Consider the following 27259-nt stretch of genomic DNA (forward strand, 5'->3'; position numbering starts at 1 on the left):
CTTTTTCTGCAGGGTGGAAATTTCTAATACGAGGGGGAATAATTTTACTGTGATTGAAGGAAAATATAGAGGGAATGTCAGAGGCAAGTTCTTTACATAAAGGGTGGTGGGTGCATGGAACACGCTGCCAGGGTGAGGGCAGAGGCAGATATCTTAGGGATATTTAAGAGGCTTTTAAGTAGGAACATAGATGATAGAAAAATGGAGGGAAGGAAGGATTAGATTGATCTTGGAGTAGGTTAAAAGGTCGACACAACTTCGTGGTCCAAAGTCCCTGTACTGTGCTTCATGGCATCTAATATTGTTACTCACAACTGTGAAATCACACTTCAGCGTCAGTGATTAATTTCAGCTTGCGGGGACAATCTGAAAAAGTAAAAGTCAGCCAGAATCCAGGAAGAAAGAAAAAAAATCTGCCCTGGATCTGCTAAAACTACAGAACTACCACAAAGGCAGCTGATGTCTATACAACTTAAAGGGAACGTGTAAGCAATTTAGTTAGCGTTCGGCAAGAGAGGCTCTGTCCCAATACCAGCAGACACTTGTGGTCGCTGTGCCAGATTACTCCAGCAGCAGCTTGACAGCAGTAAGCACAGGCTCTTCCTGGAAATTCAGCTTTCTCTCAATTGAACTGATTGTGGCACCGATATGCTGGGACAGGATACTTCATCAGAGCAGCAACAGGAAATGACTAAACAGTGCTGTCTATTTTAAGTGCTTTATACTGAAAAGGAAATGTTGAAATTACTGCTGTTCTAGATTTAAACCTTGAAATTTTTCGCTAATGTCTCGAGCTTCTCTATTTCCCTAATAGAATAAAATGTTTTGTTTGCAAGTAATGCTCTAACTTACATTATGTACTGTAAAAAGGAAAAAAATATTATCCCTCCCAAATCACCAATTCAGAATGTCTTCTGAATGCATTAATCAAAAAGCACATCAGACATTTCATATGATCATACCTCAATAGCAGCAATGAACCAACAAGTTTATCTCTGGATGTGAGTTGAAGAAATGAACAAGTGTGAAAGCTCACTAATATTTAGACCTCCCCACATAAAACCTCAAACCAAAATCTGTTATCCTTTTGACATATTAAAGATATGCATCAGAAAATGTTCAGCCTATTCAATAATAGACAGAATATGTTTAATTTCTCAAGACACAGCAACACCAACACTTTGGCCAAAGACAAAGCAGTAACCAATACCGTCATAAATTCCATCTAATCAACAATCTGTACATCTCCCAGTCCACAGGGGCACTGCAATAGAGTGGCTGCTTCACAGTGCTGGATGCTTGGGTTCAATCTCGATCTGTGGTGCTGTCAGTGTAGAGTTTGCATGTTCTCCCTCTGACTACATGATTTTCTTCCAGGTGCTTTGGTTTCCTCCCACTTCTCAAAGACATGCTGTTTGTGGGTTAATTGGTCACTGTAAATTGCCTTTATTGTATACACGAGTGGTAGATGGGCGTGCATTGATGAGGATGTGTAAGACTGAAAGTGGATTATTGTTCCGTTACTGTAAACGGGTGTTTGGAATGGGCAAAGAGCCAGCTCCTGTGCCATATCAGAATCATAATCAGGTTTATTATCACTGTCATATGATGTGGAATTTGTTGTTTTGTGGCAGCAGTACAGTACAAGATTACTTTCAGGGACATAAATTACTGAATAGTCCAAAAGATGAATAATGACGTAGTATTCATGGAATGCTCATAAATCTAATGGTGGAGTGGAAGAGCTGTTCACCTCATTCCTGGTGGTAGTAGTGCAAAAAGTAGTCATGTCTCAGAAGGTGAGGGTCTTTAATGACTGATGCAACTTTCTTGAGGCACCATTGCTTGAAGATATTCTCAATGGTGGGGAGGGTTGTGATTGTGATGCAAGTACAGTAGTCGAATCTACAACTCTCTGCAGCCTCTAGCGATCCTATACACTGGAGCACTGATCCAGTTAGAATGCCCTCCACCATACATAAGTACAAATTTCAGTTGAATTGAATTGAATTGACTTTATTTCTTACATCATTCACAGACGTGAGTAAAAATCTTTACATTACATCTCCGGCTAAATGTGCAATGTGCAATTTATGGTAATTGGTAATAAATAGTATGTACAACGGGCCAGTCAATACAGCATGGAAATACAATTGTATCAGTGTGAATTAAGCAGTCTGATGGCCTGGTGGAAGAAGCTGTTCCAGAGCCCATTGGTCCTGGTTTTAATGCTGCGGTAACGTTTCCTGGATGGTAGTGCCAGAACAGTTTGTGGTTTGGGTAACTCGGGTCCCCAATGATCCTTCAGGCCCTTTTTACACACTCGTCTCTGAAAATATCCTGAATAGTGGGAAGTTCATATCCACATATTCGCCAGGCTGTCCGCACCACTCTCTGCAGAGTCCTGCGATTGAGGGAATTACAGTTCCCATACCAGGCAGTGATGCAGCCAGTCAGGAATGCTCTCAATTGTGCCCCTGTAGAAAATCCTTAGGATTTGGGGACTCGTGCCAAACTTCTTCAGCGTCTGAGGTGAAAGAGGCACTGTTGTGCTTTTTCACCACACAGCCAGTTATGTTCAGACCAGAACTTAAAGCTGTTCACACTCTCAACCCCAGATCAATTGATGTCAATACGGGCTAGCCTGTCTCCATTCCTCCTGTAGTCCACAACCAGCTCCTTTGTTTTTGCGACATTGAGGGAGAGGTTGTTTTCTTGACACCACTGTGTCAGGATAATGACTTCTTCTCTGTAGGCTGCCTTGTTATTATTTGAAATTAGGCCAATCAATGCAGTATCATCAGTAAATTTAATTAGCAGATTGGAACTGTGGTGACACAATCATGGGTATACAGAGAGTAAAGGAGGGGGCTTAAGACACAGCCCTGAGGGGCTCCTGTGTTGAGGGTCAGGGGGCAGAGGTGAGGGAGCCCACTCTTACCACCTGCTGGCAATCTGACAGGAAGTCCAGGATCCAGCTGCACAAGGCAGGGTGAAGGCCAAGGTCTCTGAGCTTCTTGTCAAGCATGGAGGGAATTATGGTGTTGAATGCTGAACTGTAGTCCAAGAACAGCATTCTCACATAAGCATTCTTCTTCTCCAAATGTGTAAAGCTGTGAACCGAAAGTAAAAAAGATTTAGCTCATCTGGGACAGAGGCAGCGATGTTGGCAGCACCACCGTGCTTAGCTTTGAATTCTGCGATGGTGTGCAGAACTTGACATAAGCTGCATGTGTTTTTGGTGGAGAGTTGAGTCTGGACCTTGTCCCTGTATTGTCGTTTTGCTGCCTTGATGGTTTTGTGTAGATCGTAGCTGTATTTCTTGAGTTTCTGTTGGTTATTGGCAACATTAGCTCTGTCTCGCATGGTTAGTGCAGCTTGCACGGAACTATTAATCCAAAGTTTCTGGTTTGGATAGACCCTGACCGATTTTTGGGGGACTACATCCTCGATGCACTTCCGGATGAAGCTCATGACCCCATCCATAGACTTGGAGACATCCTCATCATGAAAGACATTCCAATTGATGTCATCAAAGCAGTCCTATAGCATGGAGACCGACTGGTCGGACCAACAGTGCACGGTTTTAACTACAGCCACCTCTTGCTTCAGCTTCTGCCTGTACATCGACAGAAGCAAGATGGAGGAGTGATCTGACTTCCCAAATGGCGGACGGAGGAGCGCTTTGTAAGCATTGCGGAGGGAGAGTAGTGCTATCTCCCCATGCAGGACTGTTTGGTAACATAACAAACTTCCTCAAACTCCAAAGGAATTAGAGCCACTGCCATGCCTTCTTCATGATTGTATTGTGTTTGATCCTCTGAGATGTTGATGACCAAGTATTTGAAGCTGCTCACTCTTTCCACCACTGAGCCCTCAATAAAGACTGGTATCTCTCTGACTTCGTGACTATGACTCTATGAAAAATTTTGGCTTGGAGGTAATGAGTGATATTAAGTGGTCATGCCCAAGGAAGGGTACATTTTTAAAATTTTGTTTTAGGAATGCGGCGCGGAACAAGCCATACCACCCAGCAATCCACCTACTTAACCCTAGCCTAATCACAGGACAAATTACAATGACCAATTAACCTACTAGCCAGCACGTCTTTGGACCGTGGGAGGAAATTGGAGTACCTGCAGGAAACCCACGCAGTAATGGGGAGAATGTGCAAACCACTTACAGATGGCACCAAAATCGAAATCTGAAATGCTTCAAGCATAATAGCATCAGCTAACCTCTACATTACAGTGTCCCCTCCCCCCGACCATGAGGATGACTTGAGGATGTGCAACAATGACTCACAGGATTCCTACAAGAAGGGTTCTCCTATGAGGACAGCTTGCATAGAATGAGCCCATCATCTCCGAGGTTTAGAAAGAAATGTTCTGACTGAAACAAAATGTATCACAAGAATATTAAAAAGTCAAAAAAAATTATAGATGCTGGAAGTCTGAAATAAAGCAAAAAAAGGTGATGGAAACATTCAGCAGGTCGGGCAGAATCTGCTGAAAGAGAAATGGAGTTTTAGGTCCAAGTCCCTTGTTCAGAACCGGGAAAGTTAGTCTAAGTTGCGTTGCAGAGAAGGTGGAGGAGAGTCAGATAGGACAGGAGAGATACCCTAATTGGATGTTTCCAATAGTGAGAGTGTTTAGGACCAGAACACAAAGACATCCCTTTAGAACAGAGATGAGGAGGAATTTCTTTAGCTAGAGGATGGTGAATCTGTAGATTTCATTGCCACTGACGGCTGTGCAGGCCAAGTCACTGGATATATTTAAAGTGGAAGGTGAGAGGTTCATAACTAGTAAGGACGCTAAAGTTTATGGGAGAAGGCAGGAGAATGTTGTTGGGAGGAAAAAAAAAAATCACCCAAGATCGAATAGTGGAGTAGACGTGATTAGCCAAATGGCCTAATTCTGCTCTTATGTCTTATGGAGATGCCATATCCATCCTATGCACTAAAACTTCTTCTAAACTAGTGAACAACATCTAATATTCACAACGTGATCTCCTCTGCACTAGTGAAACCAAATGGGGACTGCTTTGCGGGCACCTGTGTTCAGTCCATGAGCTAATGCTTGCCCTGACTCCTTGCTCTGTGGTTTGCTGCACTGTTATAAATATGCCCAGTGTAAGCTTGAGGAACAGCAGTACACCTAGGCAAGAGTGCTACCCACCACGATACAGAAGTTACTGCAACAAACTGCAGAGAATTGTGGATACAGCTCAGCACAGCATAGGAACCAGACTCTGTCTATACTTCTTATTGCCTCAATAAAGTGTTCAGCATAATCAAGGACCCCAACAATACCGGAGATTCTCTTTTCTCCCTTCTCCCATCAAGAAAAAAGACAGAAAAGCACAAGGATAACTTCAGGCTCTTGAATGGACTTGTTGCATGATCAGATGGCCCCTCAGTCTCTAGTTCTTCCTCGTTATGGTCATGCAATTCATCATTTACCTGCACTGCACACTTTCAGTAGCGTTTACAGTTTATTCTGCATTGTTATTGTTTTACCTTTTTCTACCACAGTGCGCTGTGTAATCATCTGATCTGTATGAACAGTATGTAAGACAAGCTTTTCACTATATCTTGGTACATGCAACAATAATAAACCAATTCCAATTAACCACAGAGGAAACACCAGAAATCATAATATACTTCAAAAACCCGATGAAACTTTGTAGGGTAACTTCACTGATTGCATCAGCACCAATACACGAGGTTTAAAATACCCTACATCATTGTTCTGCCGACTCTATCCAATTCAAGTGTTACTGACGTAAAATGTCATTGCAATTGAGATTCAATGGAGTCATTCTAACAACCGCACTGAACAGGTTCACACCAGCTCCCAGAGTGCAACCATCACTTCCCCTCCCCCTTACAGCCCAGAAACTTGCTCACTTTGACTTTTTGCCATTGGTGAACATTACAGCATAACTCACAAGTTAATTAACCCACGAGCATGTCTTTGAGTCACGGGATGAAACTGATGTAGCTGGAGGAAAGCCATACAGTCAAAGAAAGAACATGCAAACTCCGCACAGACAGCACCAGAATTCAGGATTGAACTGGAGTCTCTAACTCTGGGAAGACTCATTACATAATATTAAGTTGACCTTATTTCTTACATCCTTCACATACACGAGGAGTAACTGACTGAATGTGCAAATTTGAGTAATTTGTAATAAATAATATGTACAGTAAGATATACAACAGAACAGTCAATATAGTTTAGAAATACAATTGTGTCAGCGTGAATTAATCAGGCTGATGGCCTGGTGGAAGAAGCTGTCCCGGAGCCTGTTGGTCTGTCTTTAATGCTGCAGTACCATACCGCGGAGGGTAGCAGCTGGAACAGTTTGCAGTTGGGTGACTCGGGTCCCGAATGCTCCTTCAGGTCCTTTTAATTCACCTGTGTCCTAAATAGTGGGAAGTTCACATCCACAGATGCGCTGGGCTGTCTGCACCACTCTCTGCAGAGTCCTACGATTGAGGGAAGTACAGTTTCCATACCAGGCAATATCATCCATTGCTTGTGATTATGAGTATGCCCAAGTGCTATATTTATACACTTGGAACAGCTCCTGTCTTTCTAGTATTTCTTCCCCATCTTTGCATGTAATATAGATAATGGTTAACCACAAACATTCTTCATTGGCTGGTGCTTTGATTTCAAGAAAACAAAATTTCAGCAAGTGGGTAAATTTTGTTTTAAGAGCAGTATACTCCCACATTACAGTAGTTCAGGTAATGGAAATTCACCCTTACGGAATGCACTAAAAACTACCAATAATTTGAGACACAGACATGGCATAAAACTTCATTCTTATAGAACAAGTGAGAAAAAAAATAAAAAGCACAAAATGTGAAAGAAACAACAGGTTTTGTCAATTTTTCTCAAGGGTTCACATCACAGAAAATCACAGTGGGAATGGTTTTCTCAGAATGTAACCCCTTCGTAACACGCTTTCCTATATTCTCCACTGCACAGCTAAGTCTTTGATAATCTTTAATTCCTCCAGCAGTAATAGGATTGCCTGATAGGGTGCTGGAAGTCATGGGGTATAATTAAGATTGAGCACATTCCTGACAGAGAACAATATTGTGGGGATATCAAAAAGGAACTCAATGAGCCAAACAACACACACACAAAATGTTGGAAGAATTCAACAGGCCAGGCAGCATCTATGGAAAAAACGTACAGTCGACGTTTCGGGCTGAGACCCTCCTGCCGAAGAGTCTAGGCCTGAAACATCAACTGTACTTTTTTCTATAGATACTGCCTGGCCTGCTGAGTTCTTCCAACATTTTGTGTGTATTGCTTGGATTTCCATCATCTGCAGATTTTCTCCTGTTCGTCAATGAACCAAATGGCTTCTTTCAATAAAGGCCATAAAATGTGCTAATGTTATTCTGTATTTAATTCCAGGTAGTAAAGATTCTACATTACAAAATGCTGAACATTTATAAACCCTTACTTTAAAACCACAACTGTAGGACTCTACTATTTTGAACTCCATACTACTGGTAGAATATAAACAAAACAGCAAAGATCCACCAGGATTTTGTTTGACTTAAAGTAGAAATACGAAGAAAATATTGAGCCATTTTTTCCTCAAAACAAATTCAGGCACATATGATTGGATATGGTGTTTGAGTTAAGAATAAACAGCAAAATTATTAGCAAAAATGCAACAAACTGCTGAAGGAACTCAGTAGGTCAGGCAACATCTTTGGAGGCCAATGGATGGTTGTGTTTTGTGTTGAGGACTTGCATCAGTTCTGATCTGCCAGCTTCCTCCCAGAGTTGGTTTCTTGGTCCCAATAACAGCATCTGTAGTTTCTTGTGTCGGCAGAATTACTTGCTGAACTTCAGGTAGCTTTGGAGCATTGTCAGCATTCAGACATGTGCCCAAGCATTAAAACTATGGTAAATTACTGTGGAATTCTAGCAGAAATGGTACGAGTTAACAAAAATAAATTATAAGACTCCAATGTTTGATGCAGTCGCATAATACTTGAAGCTCCCATTCCAGCACTTTCATTCAATTTGTTAGGGCCCCAACTCTCCAAATGCCTTTCAGCTAAACAGGGAACACTCCTACTGGTTGCCTTTTAAGTCACTGGGGATAATGTGGCTTTGAGTTAAGGAAATTGCAAAACTGACTTTTTTGAGAAGACCACCAACCCCTCCCCCCCAAAAAAATTTGGAGGTCACCTGTAATCCATTCACCTACATCTTCCTTTTGGTCAGAGCGATTATCCTGTTCAAATGAAAGGGGCCACACCACCTATTCTGACCATCATTGGAGTCAGATGTGAAGCACACCCAGTCCCACACCTTGGTTCATTGGTGCTCCATCTCAGGCTCAGTGGAGAGTCCAGCATCTGAGCTAAGAGGTCAGTGTTTGACTTCCCAACGGCCTCTGACTTTTGTGCCATCATATACAAGTGTTAGAGCCAGAGGCAAGCCCACTCGTGATGAGAAGATAGAGAACCACAGATGAGAACAATACATCTTGATAAGATAAGAAGCTCTAACGTTCCTACCTCGAATATGACACACTTGGTCACTTTGCCGTATTTTTCACATTCTTCCTTGGTTTCACCTTCCAGGTCATCGTCGACTTCTCCAGCTCCCACCATGTTCTAACAGCAGGAAAACCAAATACAGACCAATCAATGTAAAGAGCTGGTTTCACATCAATGCCAACAGAGGAAGTCAATGTTATACCACATTACTCATTTCACCATGAGTGATTTCTAAATTCAACTTTAATATATGGCAACAAATTGGATCCTAGGTGACATGCACCTTTTATCTGAATGGACTTTCCATTACCAGTCTGACGTGTCGGTCCATGGCTTCCTCTATTACCATGAAGCCACACTCAGGCTGGAGGAGTAACACCTTATATTACAGCTGGGTAGCCTCCGACTGGTGGAATGAATATTGATCTCTAACTTCTGATAAATTCCCCCCCTTCCCCCAACCTCATCCTCTTTTTCTATTCTGGTTACCGTCACACCTCTTCTCATCTGCCCATCTCTTCCCCGAGATTCACCTCCTCCTCTCCCATCTCTAATGGTCCACTGTCCTCTCCTATTAGATTCCTTCTTCGGCCCTTTACCTCTTCCACCTATCACCACCAAGTTTTTTATATTATTCTCCCCCCCCTTCCCCACCCAGCTACCTTCCCCCTCACCTAGTCTCACCTTTCACCTGCCAGCTTGTACTCATTCACCTTCCCCCCACCTTCTTATTCTGGTTTTTGCCCCCTTCCTTTCCAGCCCTGATGACGGGTCTCGGTCTGAAAGGTCACTGGTTTATTCCCCTCCATAGATACTGCTGAATCTGTAGAAGTCCAATGCATTTTGTTTTTATTTCAGCTTTCCAGCCTCTGCAGTTTTTGTGCTTCCAGAATAAACTCAAGTTGAAGATAAACATTTCCAATTATAAGTAGTACAAATCTTTCCACTGTAATTTGTTTGTGGATTTTGTGATTACCTCCACCCAATGGATTAAATAGAAAAATGCTGCCATGCTTTGCAAGGCATGAATGAACTGACTAGTGTTTCCAAGGGCTAAGTACAATTACTTGAGATGTAATTGCAGATTTTCACCAATATTACGTGGTTACTTGATAGAGGTATACAAGGTAAGAGGCATAGATCGATGAACAGCTGAGACTTATTCCCAAAATCGAAATGGCTAATGCCAGGGTCCATAATTTAAAGGTGATTGGAGAAATGTCTAGAGGGGTATGCCTGAGGTAGCTAGTGTTTTGTTTGGAGGGAGTAGTAGATGCATTGAATGGATGGCCAGGGGTAGTGGTAGAATTAGATACATTTAAGAAAGTCTAAGATAGGCACATGGATGATAGAAAAATGCAGGGCTTTGTAGAAGGGAATAGCTGGCCAGTGATGCAGTGGTATCCGCACCAGACTTTAAGGCAGTTGGTCCCGGGTTCAAATTCGGCCTGTTCCTTGAACACTTTCCATTCATGCTGGGTTAAGTGTCTAGCTAGAAACTTGTCCTCAAAAAAACACAGACAAATGCTAAAGGAACGACAAGGTTGCCGCCTGATGTGCCACAAGGCGCTAAAAGGAATAATATATAGGAGGGAAAGGTTAGATTGATCTTAGAGTAGCTTAAAGGGTTGGCACAATCTCGTGGGACTGTATGGTGTTGTAATGTTCTATGTTCTATCAGAAATGAAACAGCAAGAAAACAAACATGTTTAAGTTGTAGATTGCCTCCAGCCAGTGTACTACCAAGAAAAATATAGATGCTCTTGCAATGCACAAATGAATTATTAACTCAAAGGGCTAAAAACCCATAATTAGTGCAGCCACTTCTTTGGGACAACTCTTAAAAAGCAAAACCTAATCAAGAAGATAGCTGGGATTCCCTTCGTTTATTTGTGATACCATGACGGTTAATTGGGACAGAAGAGTGTTGCCGAACAGTTTTTAACTACTGTCAGTGTTGTGCACTTGTGTGGCCATTAGACACTGAACTGTGCTACTGCACCGTGCTTAAAGTGAATAGTTTTTAAAATAGCATCGGTTACAAAAAGCAATGATTTTTGTCACTGACACATCAAAGTGTGTTGCTTGAATTTCCAGCATCTGCAGAATTCCTCGTGTTTGGATTTTTGTCACTGATTGTTGGCGAGAAATAAGCAGTAAAACTATTCAGAACTATTTTGCTCACAGCAGTTTCAGACTTGGAGATACAAGAAACGGCCGGGAGTTAAAAATAAAACAATTTCACTACTTCAGCAAGTAAGAACTAGAAGGCATTGATCATCTTGAATATTACAATGAAAAAGAAGATTTGGGGTATACAACAGTTTCTAACAAGGGTCAGTCACATGCACTAGTGTGGCTGTTGGACACTATACCCTGCTTAGAGTGAAGAGTTGTTAAATAGCATTAATTGTGTTATGTTATTCATTTGGGCCGCCCAACACAGAGTTAATAAACAGGGATTTTTAACATTACTTTGTGCAGGAAGGTAAGGAAGGCGGTTCATTATCTGCACTAGGTACCTGTGCTGATTTTGCTCATTTACAGTCAAAAGAACATGGTAGCGTACACTGGATGAATCCCTCCATTGACAACTATTAAGAACTAATACAGTTTTATGGCACTGTAGTAATATTGGTAGAGTTCTAAGTTGTTTTGTATTTCATCTAAATACATAATTTGAAACAGTAGTTTGACTTTTTAAAAAAACTATTTCGATGAAACTTTGGCTAACTGGGGCAGCCGCTTAATTGGGCAAAATTGTACTGGCCCCGATGTGTTCCAATTAACTGGATCCACTGTACAATTGCTTGAGATGTAGTGGTAGATTTCATCAGCAATTTAACATGTATAATAATTTTTTTTTAATTACACACATTGAAAATCCAGTCAGATTTTAATATGAATAAGGCATAAGATGACTAATTGAAAGCAGCAAAATGTCTGGAGCTGGGTGCCTGACAATGTGGTAATGGGCATTTTCCCAATTCAAATTTCACTTAAAAACACAAACAAGTTAATGTTTTGATTCCTCACCCGCAGTAGAACCACTTTTGTAGGGTTTTTCAGGATTTCTGTCAGAGGGTTTGCTTCAGATTTCTTAGCTGTCGCAGGCATTTCTACTGTAAAAGACAACATAAATTTAAGAATTAATCATGTAGCCTCACTCTCCAGTATCTGTTGTGCAGCTGCTAGTTTTAAATCTCACTGAGCAGCCCTTCTAACCCCCTATGAAGTTTATATTAGAGGATGTCAGTGGAACTTACTCATTTGGATATCGAAAGGAGAGCAGAGACCTCCGACGTTTCCTGTCATAGCCCATCCAGTCCATTTCGAGCTGTTACTCTGCCTAGTCCCATCAACCTGCCCTCTATTGCTTCCAATACTTATACAGATTTCTCTTAAGTGTTGCAAATGAACCTGCATCCGCCACTTCCGCTGGCAGCTCATTCCACACTCTCACCACCCTATGAGTGAAGTTCCCCTTAAATATTTTACTCTATGAGTTCTAGTTCTAATCTCACCTAACTTCAGTGGTAAAAAGTCTGCTTGCATTTACCCTATCTATACCCCTCATAATTTTGTATACCTCTAAAATTTTCCTTCATTCTCCTGCGCTCCAGGGAATAAAGTCCTAGCCTATTCAGCCTTTCCCTATAGTTCAGATCCTCAAGTCCTGGCTTGCAAATTCCTTGTAAATTTTCTCCGTACTCTTTATTGATATCTATCCTGTTGGTAGGTGACCAGAACTGTACACAATACTCCAAATTGGGCCTCATCAACATCTTGTACAACCTCAACATAACATCCCAACTTCTGTACTCAACGCTCTGATTTATGAAAACCAATGTGCCAAAAAGCTCTCTTTCAACACTATGATGCCACTTTCAAGGAATTATGGATCTGTATTCCCACATCTTTCAGTGCTCTACTGCTCACTCTTTAAGTAGTCATGTTCTTAACAGAAGGTAGCTTTAAATGAATAAACTACATTAAATCACAAAACTAGCTGCATGCAACTCATTTTTCAGTTTTTCATGCAGAAGTGCAGCTGCCAGAGGAATTGGTTGAGGCAGGTACAGTACCATTCAAGAAGCACTCGGATAGGTACATGGAGGGGTGGGATGAGAGGGATATGGGCCAAACGCATGAAGTTGGAACCAGCTGGGTGGGCATTCTGATGGGCATGAACTGGCTGGGCTAAAGGGTTGTACCTGTGCTGTATTGCTCTATGACGCTATAAACTTCAAACATGGCAACATCAGAATGAGCAGAACAGAGATCAAAATGCAGCATTTTAACCTCTCGAGCGGGGGTACCTTTTTCTGCACTGTCACCAACAATGATCTTTCCTCCACGTTTGCTTGTCTTCTCCACTGACAGTGCCGTACTCAACCCTTGTTCATGTTTCCCCAAGCCTTGTCCTTCACGGAAGCCATACTTCTGCATAATCTTGTGTGCCACTGTACCTCTGTCAAAAACAGGAAAACAGAAGGATATCAATTAAAAATAGGTCAATTGATTTTTGCTCTGCGATGGCACCGGTGCCAAGCTGTATCGGCCCTAGTGCCCTTCCCTTGGACAATATCGGTGTCATGGAGAGGGAAGACTTGCAGCATGGGCGACTACCGGTCTTCCATACAACCTTGCCCAGGCCTGCGCCCTGGACACCTTCCAAGGCGCAGATCCATGGTCTCACGAGACTAAGGGATGCCTATATAAATTGATTTATTACTGTTACACATACCAAGATATAATGAAAAACGTCTTAATTATTATTTTAATTATATTTACAGATACAGCATGTTAACAGGCCCTCCCGGCCCAACGAGCCCGTGCTACCTGAAAGGTTTCCTGAAAGCTTGCTTAAACAAAAGGTGCAATTTGTTTATGAAATGCTGGACTAGCACTCCGCATACTGGCAACCTCCACAATCTGACGTGTTTTGAACCTGTAGGACAGATCTATACTTCTTAGAAACTATACACTTCTGGCCCAACAAGCCCATATCACTGAATTACACCGATGTGACCAATTAACCTACTAACCTGTACACCTTTTGAATAAGGGAGGAAACAAGAGCACCCGGAGGAAACCCACACTGTCACGGAGAGAACGTACAACCTCCTTACAGTGGCTGAATTGAACCTCGTCCCTGGCGCTGTAATAGCATTAAGCTAACTGCTACACTACCATGCTGCCCTCTAATTGTCTGGCATACTATTCCGACAGATCAATCAATTACAATAGCGCACTGAGGTAGTACAAAGTAAAGCAATGACAGAATGCAGTTACAGACCAAGTGCAGTGTGGACAATAACATGCAAGGCCATGTCAAAGTAGATTTTGAGGTCAAGAGCCCATTAGTCATGGCAGAGGTGTTGCTGCATATCCTTGCGGTGTGCTGGTCAGGAAGTCAAGGATCCAGTTGCAGGTGTTGACTCCCAGATCTAGGTTGGAGACAAGTTTGTTTGGTATTGTAGAATTTGAAGGCAGAGCTGAAGTCAATAAGCAGTAGTCTAACATATGTGTCTTTACAGAGACAATATTTAGGGATTCATTTCTTTATCTTAATGTGAGTGAATATGTCACAGTTGTCACCTACTTCATCAAGACCTGTGTGCCTTCGAGGAAATACCTAACTAAAAGTCATGGAGGCACCAGGAGATTTCTAGTTGCTGAGAGCTAGATCTACAGCATTCAAGACCAGTGATTCAGAACTATACAAGTAGTCCAGCCATGACTGATGGAAGGCTACTTTAAGAGTAGAAAAAACTATTCTAATTGAGGTTAGAGACAGAATCGGTTACATGTCATTACTTCCTACAAAGTAAAACCTAACATCATGAATGGCTGTGGTGCTTCACACCCAGATAAGCTCAAAGCCTTTTACGACTGCTTTGAAAGGGAGAATAAAACTACATTGTGTGAATCTCTGCAGCATCTGGTGACCCTGAGATCTCTATCTCAGAGGCCATCAGAACATCTTTCAAGAGGGTGTACGCTTGCAAGGAGTCAGGCCCTGATAGTGTACCTGGTAGGGGTCTGAAAACCTGTGCCAAACAACTGGCGGACATCTTCAATCTCTCACTGCTGCAGTCAGAAGTTCCCACCGGCTTCAAAAGGGTGACAATCTTACCAGTGCCCAGAAAAAGAGCAGGGTGAGCTGCCTCAACAACTGTTGCCCCGTGGTACTCACATCTACTGTGATGAAGTGCTTGAGCGGTTGGTCATAGCTAGAATCAACTCCTGTCTAAGCCAAGTCCTGGACTCACTGTAATTTGCCTATCACCACAATGGGCTGACAGTGGATGCAATCTCACTGGCTTTCCACTCAGCCTTGGATAACCTGGACAATAGTAGTACCTATATCAGGCTGCAGTTTATTGATTACATCACTGTGTTCAACACAATCATACCCTCAGTTCTTATCAACAAGCTTCAAAATCTGGGCCTCCGTACCTCCATCTGCAACTGGATCCTTGACTTCCTCACCGGGAGACCAGAGTCTGTGCTGATCAGAACTAACATCTCCTCCTCACTGACAATCAACACTGGCGCACCTCAAGGAAGCGTGATTGGCCCACTGCTCTAATCCTTCTACACGCATAAGTATGTGGCTAGGCACAGTGCAAACTCCATCTATAGATGTGCCGACTAACAGCCATTGTTGACAGAATTTCAGATGGTGACAAGGAGCAGTACGGGAATGAGATATTTCAGTTGGATGAGTGGTGTCACAACAATAATCTTGCATTCAACGTCAGTAATGCCAAGGAATTGATTGTGGACTTCAGGAAGAAGTCGAGGGAACACGAACCAGTGCCCATCAAAGGATCATAATCAGGTTCAATATCACTGGCACATGTCATGGAACTTGTTAACTTTGCGGCAGCGGTACAATGTAATACATTATAATACAGAAAAACTGAATTACAGTATGAATATATAGAAACATAGAAAATCTACAACATAATACAGGTCCTTTGGCCCACAAAGCTGTGCCGAACATGTCCTTACCTTAGAAATTACCTAGGGTTACCCATAGCCCTCTATTTTTCTAAGCTCCAGACTGTATTAAATAATTAAATAAGCAGGGCAAAAAAAAAGTGGCGAGTTAGTATTCATGGGTTCAATGTCCATTCAGAAATCAGACGGCAGAGGGGAAGAAGCTATTCCTGAATCATTGAGTGCATGCCTTCAGGCTCCTTCCTGATGGTAGCAATGAGAAAAGGGCATGTCAAGAGTGATGAAGGTCCTGTATGATGGATGCCAGCTTTTTGAGGCATCACTCCTTGAAGATATCCCGGATACTACAGAGGCTAATGCCCATGATGGAGTTCACTAAGTTTACAACTCTGCAGCTTATTTCAATCCTGTGCAGTAGCCTCCCTCCCCTGACCCCGTAACAGACAGTGATGCAGTCAATAAGAATGCTCTCCACGGTACATCTGTAGAAACTTGAGTGTTTTTTGTAACATACCTAATCTCCTCAAACTCCAAATGAAACATAGCAGCTGTCGTGCCTTCTTTATAGATGCATTGATACGTCGGGTCTAGTTTAGGTCCTCAGAGATATTGATACCCAGGAACTTGAAATTGCTCACTCTTTCCACTTCTGATCCATCTATGAGGACAGGTGTGTGTTCCCTCATTAGTTTCAAGTTTCTAGGTGTCAACGTCTCTGAGGATCTATTCTGGACCCAACATATTAATGCAATTACAAAAAAGATATGACAGTGACTATATTTCATTACAGTTTAGGGAAACTTGGTATGTCACCAAAGATACTCGCAAATTTCTACAGATCAAGTCAAGTCGCTTTTTATTGTAATTTCGAACATAAACTGCTGATACAGTACACAGTAAAAACAAAACAATGTTCCTCCAGGACCATGGTGCTACATAGAACAACACAAAACTACACTAGACTACGGACCTACACAGGACTACATAAAGTACCATGGAGAGCATTCTAACTGGTTGCATCACCATCTGGCATGGAGGGGCCATCGCACAGGATGGAAAAAAGCTGCAGGAAGTTGTAAATTCAGCCAGCTAAATTATGGGCACTAGCCTTCCCAGCATCGAGGACACATTCAAAAGGCGATGGCTCAGAAAGGCAGCACCATCACTAAGGATGCCCAGCACCCAGGACACGCCCTCTTCTAATTGCTACCACCAAAGTGGTGGTACAGGAGCCTAAAACATACACACTTAACATTTCAGGAACTGCTTCTTCCCGTCCATCATCAGATTTCTGAACAGACAATGAATCACGAACACAATCTCACTTTTCTTTTTCCTCTCTTTTTACACAACTTGTTTATTTATATATACAATGTTGTGCAAAAGTATTAGGCACTTTAGATTTTTTAAAATATTAAAAAATCCCAACCACGGGCCCCTTGCTTAATGGTAATGGTCTATAGCATCAAAAAGGTTGGGAACCCCTGTTTTGTATGGTTTCAGATGGCCTGGCCTCCACAGAACCCAGTTCTCAACATCGAGGCTGTCTGGGATTAGCTGGAGAGACTAAAGCAAGACAGCCAAAGCCTGCAGTAGATTTAGAAACTTTTCATTTAATTATTTTTGAAGGCATCTTCACTCTACAGATTTTGTTTTACATGTGCCTAAGGCTTTTGCACAGTACTATATATGTCTTGCTGTAATTTATATCTTTTTTATGACATATTGTAATGTACCGCTGCCACAAAACAAAACGTTTCATGATGTGTCAGCGATATTAAACCTGATTCTGATGGTGTATGCTGTAGACATGTTTCAGCTGTCGCAAATTGCAGTGAGTCAAGGTTGCCTGAGAGCTGGAGTTAATGTGAATCATGATCAGCCTCTCAAAATACTTCATGGGAAGGCCTGAGGGGCAACTTCAACATTTACAAGAAATTCAGATAGGGACCTGGGTGGGAGAGGTATGGAGGGCTATGGTCCAGGTGCAGGTCGATGGAACTTGGTAAAATAATAGTTTAGCATGCACTAAATGGGTCAGAAGGACCTGCCTCTGTTTTGCAGTGCTCTATGACTCTGTTGTGAATATCAGAGCCACAAGGCAGGAGTCATTGAAGCACTTTCCTTTGATAATAGTAGTCTTTTTAGAGCAGCTAGGAACCTTGCCTGAAAGAGAGAGGTTATAAATGCATCTGTAACGCTTATTGGTTTGTTTTCTATCCCTTCATCTGAAGATTCCTTACAGTTGCTGAGAATCCATTGCAGAGAGGGTTTTATTTCTGAAAAATAACTGTCGATGCAAGTTTGTGGGCAGATGCCAATCGGAACTAGATGAGAATGTTCCAACACCACTGCCAAAGCCTTGTGCTCACAAGGAGAGGAATCAAACATAAATTCCCAGATGGATCAGTGCATTCAATTTCCAAGCATTTAGCTTGTTTACCAAATCGTTTCAAGCATTGTATCATCTCTTGAAATATTCTGACAACAGCACCAAATGACACTAGTTTAGGGAAGTACATTAGTCAGTATGAACACAATGGGCTGTAGGGCCTGTTTCTGTGCTGTATAATTCTATGGTTCACTTAAGGATTATTAATTACATCCTTTCCAATCTTCTAGATGAAAGGTATGAATAAGATTGAAAGGATACAGTGAATATTTACAAGAATATTGCTGGGACTTAAGGACTTGAGTTATAGGGGAAAGAGAGGGGGTTCCATGGCCCCCTTGGTTAATGGTAAGGATCTATAGCATAAAAAATGTTGGGAACCCTGGGTTAAGAATTTATTCCCTGGCACGTATGGGAATAAGGGGAGACTTGATAGAGGGATTATAAAAGTCAAAGTTCATAGTAAAATTTATTATCTCAATAGATGAGTGCAGTTATCCTCTTTTGTTCTAGAGTCTGATGGTTGAGGGGTAGTAACTGTTCTTGCCCCTGGTGGTGCGAGTCCCCAGCCACCTTTAACTTCTACCTGATAGCAGCAGCGAGAAAAGAGCATGGCCTGGGTGATGAGTATCTTTGATGATGGATGCTGCTTTTCTACGACAGTTTCATGTAGATGGTCTTAATGGCTGGAAGGGTTTTTACGCATGATGCACTGGCACAAATCCACGATCTTTTGTGGGATTTTCTGCTTAAAGGCATTGATGTTCCCATACCAGGCCGTAACGCAGCCAGTCAATACACTTTCCACTGCACATCTATAGAAGTTTGTCCAGGTTTTTGATGACATGCTGAATGTCCACAGACTCCTAAAAAAAGTAGAGACGCTGTTGTGTTTTCTTTGCAATTACATTTACATGATGGGGCCAGGACTGGTCCCCTGAGATGGTGACAGCCAAGAACTTTAAGTTGCCAACCCTCTCCACCTCTGGATCTCCAATGAGGACTGGCTTATGGACCTCTGGTTTCCCTCTCCTGAAGTCTACAATCAGTTTCTTGGTCTTGCTGAAATTGAGTGGGAGGTTGTTGTTATTACACCAATCAGCCAATTTTTCAACCTCCCTCCTGTATGCTGATTCATCACCTCCTTTGACACGGCCCACAACAGTTGTGTCATCAGCAAGCTTGAATATGGTGTTGGAGCTGTACTTAGCCACGCAGTCACAGGTGTAAAGTGAGTAGAGCGGGGGGCTAAGCATACAGTCCTTTGGTGCACCTGTGCTGATGGAGATAGTGGAAATGTTTTTGCCAATCCAAACTGACTGGGGTCTACAAGTGAGGAAATCCAGGATCCAATTGCACAAGGGGGTATTGAGGCCCAGGCCTTGGAGTGTACTGATTAACTTTGAGGGGATGATGGTATTGTATGCTGAGTTGTAATCAATAAAGAGCATCCTGATGTATGAAAATTTGTTGTCCAGATGTTCCAGGGTTGAGTGAAGAGCCAATGGGATGGCATCTGCTGTGGACCTGTTGCTTCAGTAGGCAGAATGCAGTGGATCTGAGTCACCACTCAGACAGGAGCTGAAATGTTTCTCCATGTTCTGGTATAGATAGGCTAAACGCAAGCAGGCTTTCTCCACTGAGGTTAGTTGAGACTAGAACTAAAGGCCATGGTTTAAGGTGAAATATGTAAGGGGAACTTAAGGAGGAGCTTCTCAGCTCAGAAGGTGGTGCAAGTTGGAACAAGCTGCTAGCAGAAGTGGTGGTTGCAGATTTGATTACAGCATTTGAGAGGTTCGGATAAGTACAAACATTTGTACATGACGGGAGGGGTATGTAGGGCTATGGTCCAGGTGTGGGTCAGAGGGATGAAGCAGAATAACAGTTCAGCTGGACCAGATAGGATGAACCGTCTGTTTCTGTGCTGCAGTGCTCTGTGACATTGAAGACTAAAAGATAAATTTGCTTTGAATCAAGGTGACAATGTATGCCTTAAATTAGCATGGCAGGCACCAAGTTTATCTATAATGTGCCAACACCATCCAACAGCCAATGTGTGACAAGTACTGAAATACACCACGTACAGCACATACTGTTCTGCCCGTGGATGAGTAAAGAGATTGTGTTTTCAACATGGCATCACAGGGCAAGGATTTGCAGCAGTTCTACACAGGTGGAGTCTGTGCAAGCCAGGACACTCTGCATAATTATTCATGTCCAATCGCATCGTAATCTCAGCCCCCATGGGTGAACTAACTTGAGCAATTATATCCCAAGGAGGAAGATCATCGTAAATGTAGGTTAGAGGTGTCATATCAAATCAGATATGTAAACAGAATTCTTGAAATTATAACTACGCAATAGCTTTATATGCAGTTATATGACATAGGGGAGAATTAGGCCATTCAGCCCATCAAACCTGCTCTACCATTCGATCATGGTGGATTTATTTTCATTTGCAACCCATTTTTTGCTTTCGCCCCTTACCTGTTAAACCTATCAAACTCCACTTTAAATATACTAAATGGTTTGGCTTCCACACCCATCTGTTGCAATGAATTCCGCAGATTCACCACCCTCTGGCTAAAGAAATTCCCCACCTGTTCCAAAGAGATGTTCTATTGCGAGGCTGTGTCCTCTGGTCCTTGACTCTCCCACTGTTGGAAACATTCTCTCCACATCCACTCTATTTTGGCCTTTCAATATTTGGAAGGCCTATGAGTAGAGGCTCAGAGTCAAACATTCGATATATGTTAACCCTTTCATTCCCAGAATCATTCTCGTAAATCTCCTCTGGACCCACTTCAATGCCAGCACATTCTTTCTTTGATAAGGGGCCCAAAACTGCTCATCATATTGCAAGTGCAGTCTGACAAATGTCTTATAAAGCAACAACATTTAAACCTTATTTTTAATATTCTAGTCCTCTCGAAATTAATGCTAAAGTTGCATTTGCCTTCCTTACCACGAACTCAACCTGCAAGTTAACCTTTAGGAATTCCTGCATGAGGACTCCCAGGACCCTTTGGACCTTTGATTTCAGAATTCTCTCGCAGTTTAGAAAATAGTCTATGCTGTTATTCCTTTTGCCAAAGTGGAATACTATACACTTCCTTACACAATATTCCATTTGCCACTTCTTTGCTAATCCCTCTGCAGACGCTCTCTCTTTCCTCCACACTACCTGGCCCTCCACCCATCTTTGTATAATCCCCAAAACCATCAATTCCATCAAAGTAAATTTATTATCAAAGTACATATATGTCACTATACAGTCATAGTCATACTTTATTGATCCCGGGGGAAAGTGGTTTTTGTTACAGTTGCACCATATATAATATAGTAACAGAACCATAAATAGTTAAATAGTAATATGTAAATTATGCCAGTAAATTATGAAATAAGTTCAGGACCAGCCTATCGGCTCAGGGTGTCTGACCCTCCAAGGGAGGAGTTGTAAAGTTTGATAGCCACAGGCAGGAATGACTTCCTATGACGCTCTGTGCTGCATCTCAGAGGAATGAGTCTCTGGCTGAATGTACTCCTGTGCCCAGCCAGTACATTATGTAGTGGATGGGAGACATTGACCAAGATGGCATGCAACTTAGACAGCATCCTCTTTTCAGACACCACCAGAGAGTCCAATTCCATCCCTACAACGTCACTGGCCTTACAAATGAGTTTGTTGATTCTGTTGGTGTCTGCTACCCTCAGCCTGCTGCCCCAGCACACAACAGCAAACATGATAGTACTGGCCACCGCAGACTCGTAGAACATCCTCAGCATCATCCAGCAGATGTTAAAGGACCTCAGTCTCCTCAGGAAATAGAGACGGCTCTGACCCTTCTTGTAGACAGCCTCAGTGTTCTTTGATCAGTCCAGTTTATTGTCAATTCGTATCCCCAGATATTTGTAATCCTCCACCATGTCCACACTGACCCCCCCCCCCCGGATGGAAACAGGGGTCACCGGTACCTTAGCTCTCCTCAGGTCTACCACCAGCTCCTTAGTCTTTTTCACATTAAGCTGCAGATAATTCTGCTCACACCATGTGACAAAGTTTCCTACCGTAGACCTGTACTCAGCCTCATCTCCCTTGCTGATGCATCCAACTATGGCAGAGTCATCCGAAAACTTCTGAAGATGATAAGACTCTGTGCAGTAGTTGAAGTCAGAGGTGTAAATGGTGAAGAGAAAAGGAGACAAGACAATCCCCTGTGGAGCCCCAGTGCTGCTGATCACTCTGTCGGACACACTGTGTTGCAAGCACACGTACTGCGGTCTGCCAGTCAGGTAATCAAGAATCCATGACACCAGGAAAGCATCTACCTGCATCACCGTCAGCTTCTTCCACAGCAGAGCAGGGCGGATGGTGTTGAACGCATTGGAGAAGTCAAAAAACATGACCCTCACCCCAGGTGGGCGTAGACACGGTTCAGCAGGTAGACAATGGCATCCTCAACTCCTAGTCGGGACTGGTAGGCGAACTGGAGGGGATCTAAGTGTGGCCTGACCATAGGCCAAAGCAGTTCCGATATTCTCCGATAGACCCCAATATTCACTTTCTTGCAGGCATACTTAATAAAACCATAATAGAATAATAACTAAAATACAATCGATGTAAGACCTGACTGGCAGGTGATAGGTGAGATCAGGTGAGAGGGAAGGTGGGTAGGTGGAGGAGGGTAGATGAAGTAAGAAGCTGGGAGGGGATAGGTGGAAACGGTAAAGGGTAGAAGAAGGAATCTGATAGGAGAGGACAGTGGACCATGGGAGAAAGGGAAAAAGGAGGGGAACTAGAGGGAGGTGATGGCAGGTAAGAAGAGAGGGGTGAGAGGGAACCAGAATGGGGAATGGAAAAAGAGTAAAGGAGGAGGGGAAGAAATAACCAGAAGTTAGAGAAACAGATGTTCATGCCATCAGGCTGGAGGCTACCCAGATGGAATATGCTGTGGTGCTCCTCCAGCCAGAGTGCTGTTTCATCGTGGCAGTCGAGGTCATGGACATACAGATCAGAATGGGAACGAGGAGTCGAACTGAGGTCCTGCCTTTTGTGGCTTGTGGCGGATGGAGAGAAGGTGCTCAATGAAGTGGTCCCTCCATCTATGGTTGGTCTCACTGACGTAGAGGGAGCACCCGATACAGTAGATGACCACGGCAGGTGAAGAAGTGTCTCCTCACCTGGAAGGACTGTTTGTCAAGCTGGAGTGAGTACACTTGTTTGGAAAGGTCAGCAGTAGCTCAGTTGGTAGCTGTCACATCTGAATGAGAAAACTCTAGCTCAAAACCCTCTTGAGGTACAGACACAAAAATTGGGCTAATCCTAGTGCAATGCTGAGTGAGCACTGGAATAGGAGTCCTTTGGATGAGGATGGTACACAGAAGCCCTATCTGCCCTCAAAAGATCCCACAGAGTCTGAGCTAGAACAAAAGCACAGTTACACCCAATGTCCTATTGCTTAGTCACTGATCAGCTGGTGTGGGAACTTGCTGTGAAGAACAGGCTGTCGTGCTTCCTACACGATAATGATGCCTACGTTACACAAGCACTTGGCATGAAGTCAGGAAAGGTGCAGTAGAAATACAAGCCTTATTACGATGTGCTTAGTGATAGAATATAGAACATTACAGCACAGCACAGGCCTTTCGGCCCAAGTTGTTGTGCTGACCTTTTAACCTACACCAAGATCAATCTAACTCTTCCCTCCTACACAAACCTCCAATTTTCTATCATTCATGTGCCTATAATAAGAGTCTCTTCAAAGTCCCTAATAGCCTCCAGCACTATCCATGGCAACGGCATCCCATGCACTCACCACTATTTGTAAAAAAAAAACACTTACTTCTGACATTCCTCCCACCCCCATACATTCCTCCAATCACCTCAAAAATATGCCCCCTCATATTAGCCATTCCTGCCCTGGAGAAAAAGTCGCTGATTATCCACTCTATCTATGCCTCATCATTTTATACACCTTTTCCAAGTCACCTCTTATCCTCCTTCACTCCAAAAAGAAAAGCAGTAGTTCACTCAGTCTTTTCTAATAAGATGCTCTCTAAGCATCCTTGTAAATCTCCTCTGCACCCTCTCTAAAGCCCATGAGGTGAGCAGAACTGAGCACAATCTCCTGAGTGTGATGGAATATTGTGTTCAGATGATGCTGTGACACATATGTAAAATGTTGCTCAATTGCCGGATTTTAATGTTTTCCTTTCCAGCTGTTTAAACAGTTGTAATGTGCCAGTGTAAATTAAGAAATCTCTTTTGGTTTTTGGACTATTTACTTATCCCCAATGAATGAAAGCATCCTCTGTCTGGATGTTAGTCTTCTATATTAAAGGAACATGGGCACCCAACATTAAACTATCGCCCTCAATCCTGGGCAAAGTAGTAGTTCCAGAGACCACCATAATGTGTGAAATGAGAACCGTTCCATTTAGATTTAGAACACTTAGATTTTGTTTTTAACTTGTAATTTCAAAACAATTGTTGGATCTTCTCTACACTGTATCCAGCCACCCAAACCTGGCTTTGAAGTGATGACTGGTGACACTGGCATAAGATTTCTTTACCTAACATCTCCTCCTTCAAGTGTCTCAAAAATAATGGAGCTTCCCACTTCGTTAATACACAACACCACATCATAACTTCCTAACTTTCTTCGATATAAAGCTGTTAATTAGAAGAGCAACTTCAGAAAATGTTTTCCCCATAGGCTCCAACGAACAGAATCAAAGAGGCTCTGGAAGGTTGTAGACACAGCCGGATCCATCACAGGCACAACCCTCCCCACCATCAAGGACATCTTCAATGGGCGGGTGCCTCAAGAAAGCAGCATCTATCACTAAGGACCCTCACTATCCAGGACATGTCAGGGAGGAGGCTCTGAAGCCTCAAGACCCATACTCAACAATTTAGGAACAGCATCCTTCCCTTTGCCATAGGATGTCTGAATTGTACATGAACACCACCTTGCTATTCCTCTTTTCCACTATGTCTGTGCTTTTTGCTGCCATAACAAATTTTGCAACGTCATTAATAAAAGTAATAACTGATAAAGTTGATTCTGAAAATAAGCTTGCAAATGCCTAGTCACCTTCATTGTTAACAGTGAAACAAGCAAACATCAGAATTAATTCCATATTTAAAAATTTCGTAAGTTTAAAGGAACTTAAAGGTATGTTGCTTTCGAATGGACCATTTCCAGTGACCTGTATTATCATTTCAAGATTGTGCTAAGGGATTAAAAATTAGTTTTATTTGTCACCAGGACATCAAAACCTGCAGTGAAATGAGTCATTTCCATCAATGACCAACACAGTACAAGGAAGTGCTGGTGCCTGCCCACATGTGTCACCACAGTTCCGGCCACAACTTACTAACCCTAACCTGTATGTCTTTGGAATGTAGAGGAAACCCATGTAGTCACAAAGAGACATACACACTCCTTACAGACAGCGGTGGGAACTGAATATCCATCACTGGCACTGTAAAGTGATATTCTAACCACATTGCCACCAAGGAATAAGCAAACTCTGACCAAAAAAAATGAAGCAAGCCTCTTCAAAAAACAAATTTGCTATGAACACTACAAAAGAAAATCCTAGGTACATTTCATTCTGATAAAGAAATTATTTACCTACCCCATGTTTGCAATAAAGGAGTTGGTCGGACCGGGTGGGGACCGTGGTCTGTCTGGTTCATCGTACACTGGTGGAGGAATGGCAGCTTTGGCAGGGGTATTTCGAGACCGGGATTCCTCCTCGTACTGGAAAGTTGGAATGACTAAGCACAGGAAAAGAAAGTGTAAATTAGCATCAAAGATTACCGATCAGCATGTTCTTTTCCTGAGTTAACTTTAAAAAAAATGCATATTGTCTTTGAAACATCTGGTCTAGCATTCGTTGGTCTGGCAACTGCTGCAGTCTGGCATGCTTTGACTCTGTAGGACGGATGTGTGCTTCTTATTTCTTAGAGACATAACATGGTAACAGGCCCTTCTGCACCACCCATTACACCCATGTGACCAATTAACCTACTAACCTGTACACCACAGAAACATGACAGGCAACAGGAAACCCACACGCTCACTGGGAGTATGTACATACTCCTTACAGACAACAGTGGAATTGAACTTGGGCCGCTGCTGTGATGCTAACTACTACACCACCATTATTAACTACATCTGACCGAACTCTAACATGAACTAAGATTTGATCTAACCTGTAATTAATTACTTCACCAATGATCTCAGCTGACAGTGCTGCTGACACTGAAGCTTTCAGTTATGTGGGGTACAGGTAAGTAAGTGCAAGCAGGCTTTTTCCACTGAGGTTTGGTGAGACAAGAACTAGATGTCATATGCCAAGGGTGAAAGGTGAAATATTTAAAGGGAACATGAAGAGGAACTTCACTCAGAGGGTGGTGAGTGTGTGGAATGAGCTGCAGTAGAAATGGAACATGCGGGTTTGATTTCAACATTTAAGAGAAGTTTGAATAAGTACATGGATGGGAGGGGTATGGAGGGCTATGGCCCAGGTTCGGGGCGATGAGACTAGGCAGAATAACAGTGTGGCACGGACTAACTGGGCCTAAAGGCCTCCTTTTGTGCTGAGGTGCTTAATGACTCTCTGACAATTCTTAGGAACACAACTGCCCATGGCTGCCCCACCATATTTAAAGGTTTAAATTATAAACAAGACCTACATTATTCTCAGAATTTTGGAATTATTATTCCAAGATGATCAGGATCCATACAATATTAGTCCTCTGGGTTGGAGAAACTGCGGCATTGTGTGAAGGAAGACTTCCTCCCTCCTGAACTACACATGGGAGCAGGTTCTCTAAGCTGCTGCTTGCTGCGTGTGGGGACGATCACTGTCATTACAACCATAAAACCCCGAATGTTATCACCTCAAGAGCTAAACTAGGGACTGCTGCAAAATTTGTTTAAATCTGAAAATATTAAGTATTACGTCTTTGCAATGAATGGAGCTGCCCCAGAAACAACGTTCACAATGCACATCAGCGCAGCCATGAGTGCCACAGTCACAGTACAGACAATCGTTTTAAAGGATGTCATGAACCCCAAGGCTGATTTCTGGAAGTTCAGACCAATACTAGAGACGAGAACACTGATAAGTGTCACAGCGTAGCAGTTAGCGTGATGCTATTGCAGCTTGGGGCATCAGAATTCAATTCCAACGCAGTCTGTAAGGAGTGAACATCCTTCGCATGTGCGCACGAGTTTCCTTTGGGTGCTCTGGTTTCTTCTCACAGTCCAAAGACGTAGCAGTTAGTAGGTTAATTGGTCGTTGCCAATTGTGATTAGGCCAGGGGGTTGCTGGGTCGGAAG

General features: G+C 42.7%; 1 protein-coding gene across 2 annotated transcripts in view; it reads right to left on the reverse strand.

Annotated features, from left to right (window-relative positions):
- Nucleotides 1-27259, reverse strand: part of rbm17 (RNA binding motif protein 17) — a 66833-nt gene that overhangs the window by 7743 nt on the left and 31831 nt on the right. For both annotated transcript variants that reach the window (XM_063072748.1, XM_063072749.1), the window contains 4 exons: nt 25548-25689; nt 12862-13013; nt 11579-11664; nt 8561-8659 (listed from right to left, as the gene is read on the reverse strand). In XM_063072748.1, the coding sequence (XP_062928818.1) occupies nt 8561-8659; nt 11579-11664; nt 12862-13013; nt 25548-25689 (479 nt within the window). The remainder of the gene's footprint in view (nt 1-8560; nt 8660-11578; nt 11665-12861; nt 13014-25547; nt 25690-27259) is intronic.

Source organism: Mobula hypostoma, chromosome 20 (genome assembly GCF_963921235.1).
Source record: "Mobula hypostoma chromosome 20, sMobHyp1.1, whole genome shotgun sequence".
Lineage (NCBI taxonomy): Eukaryota > Metazoa > Chordata > Chondrichthyes > Myliobatiformes > Myliobatidae > Mobula > Mobula hypostoma.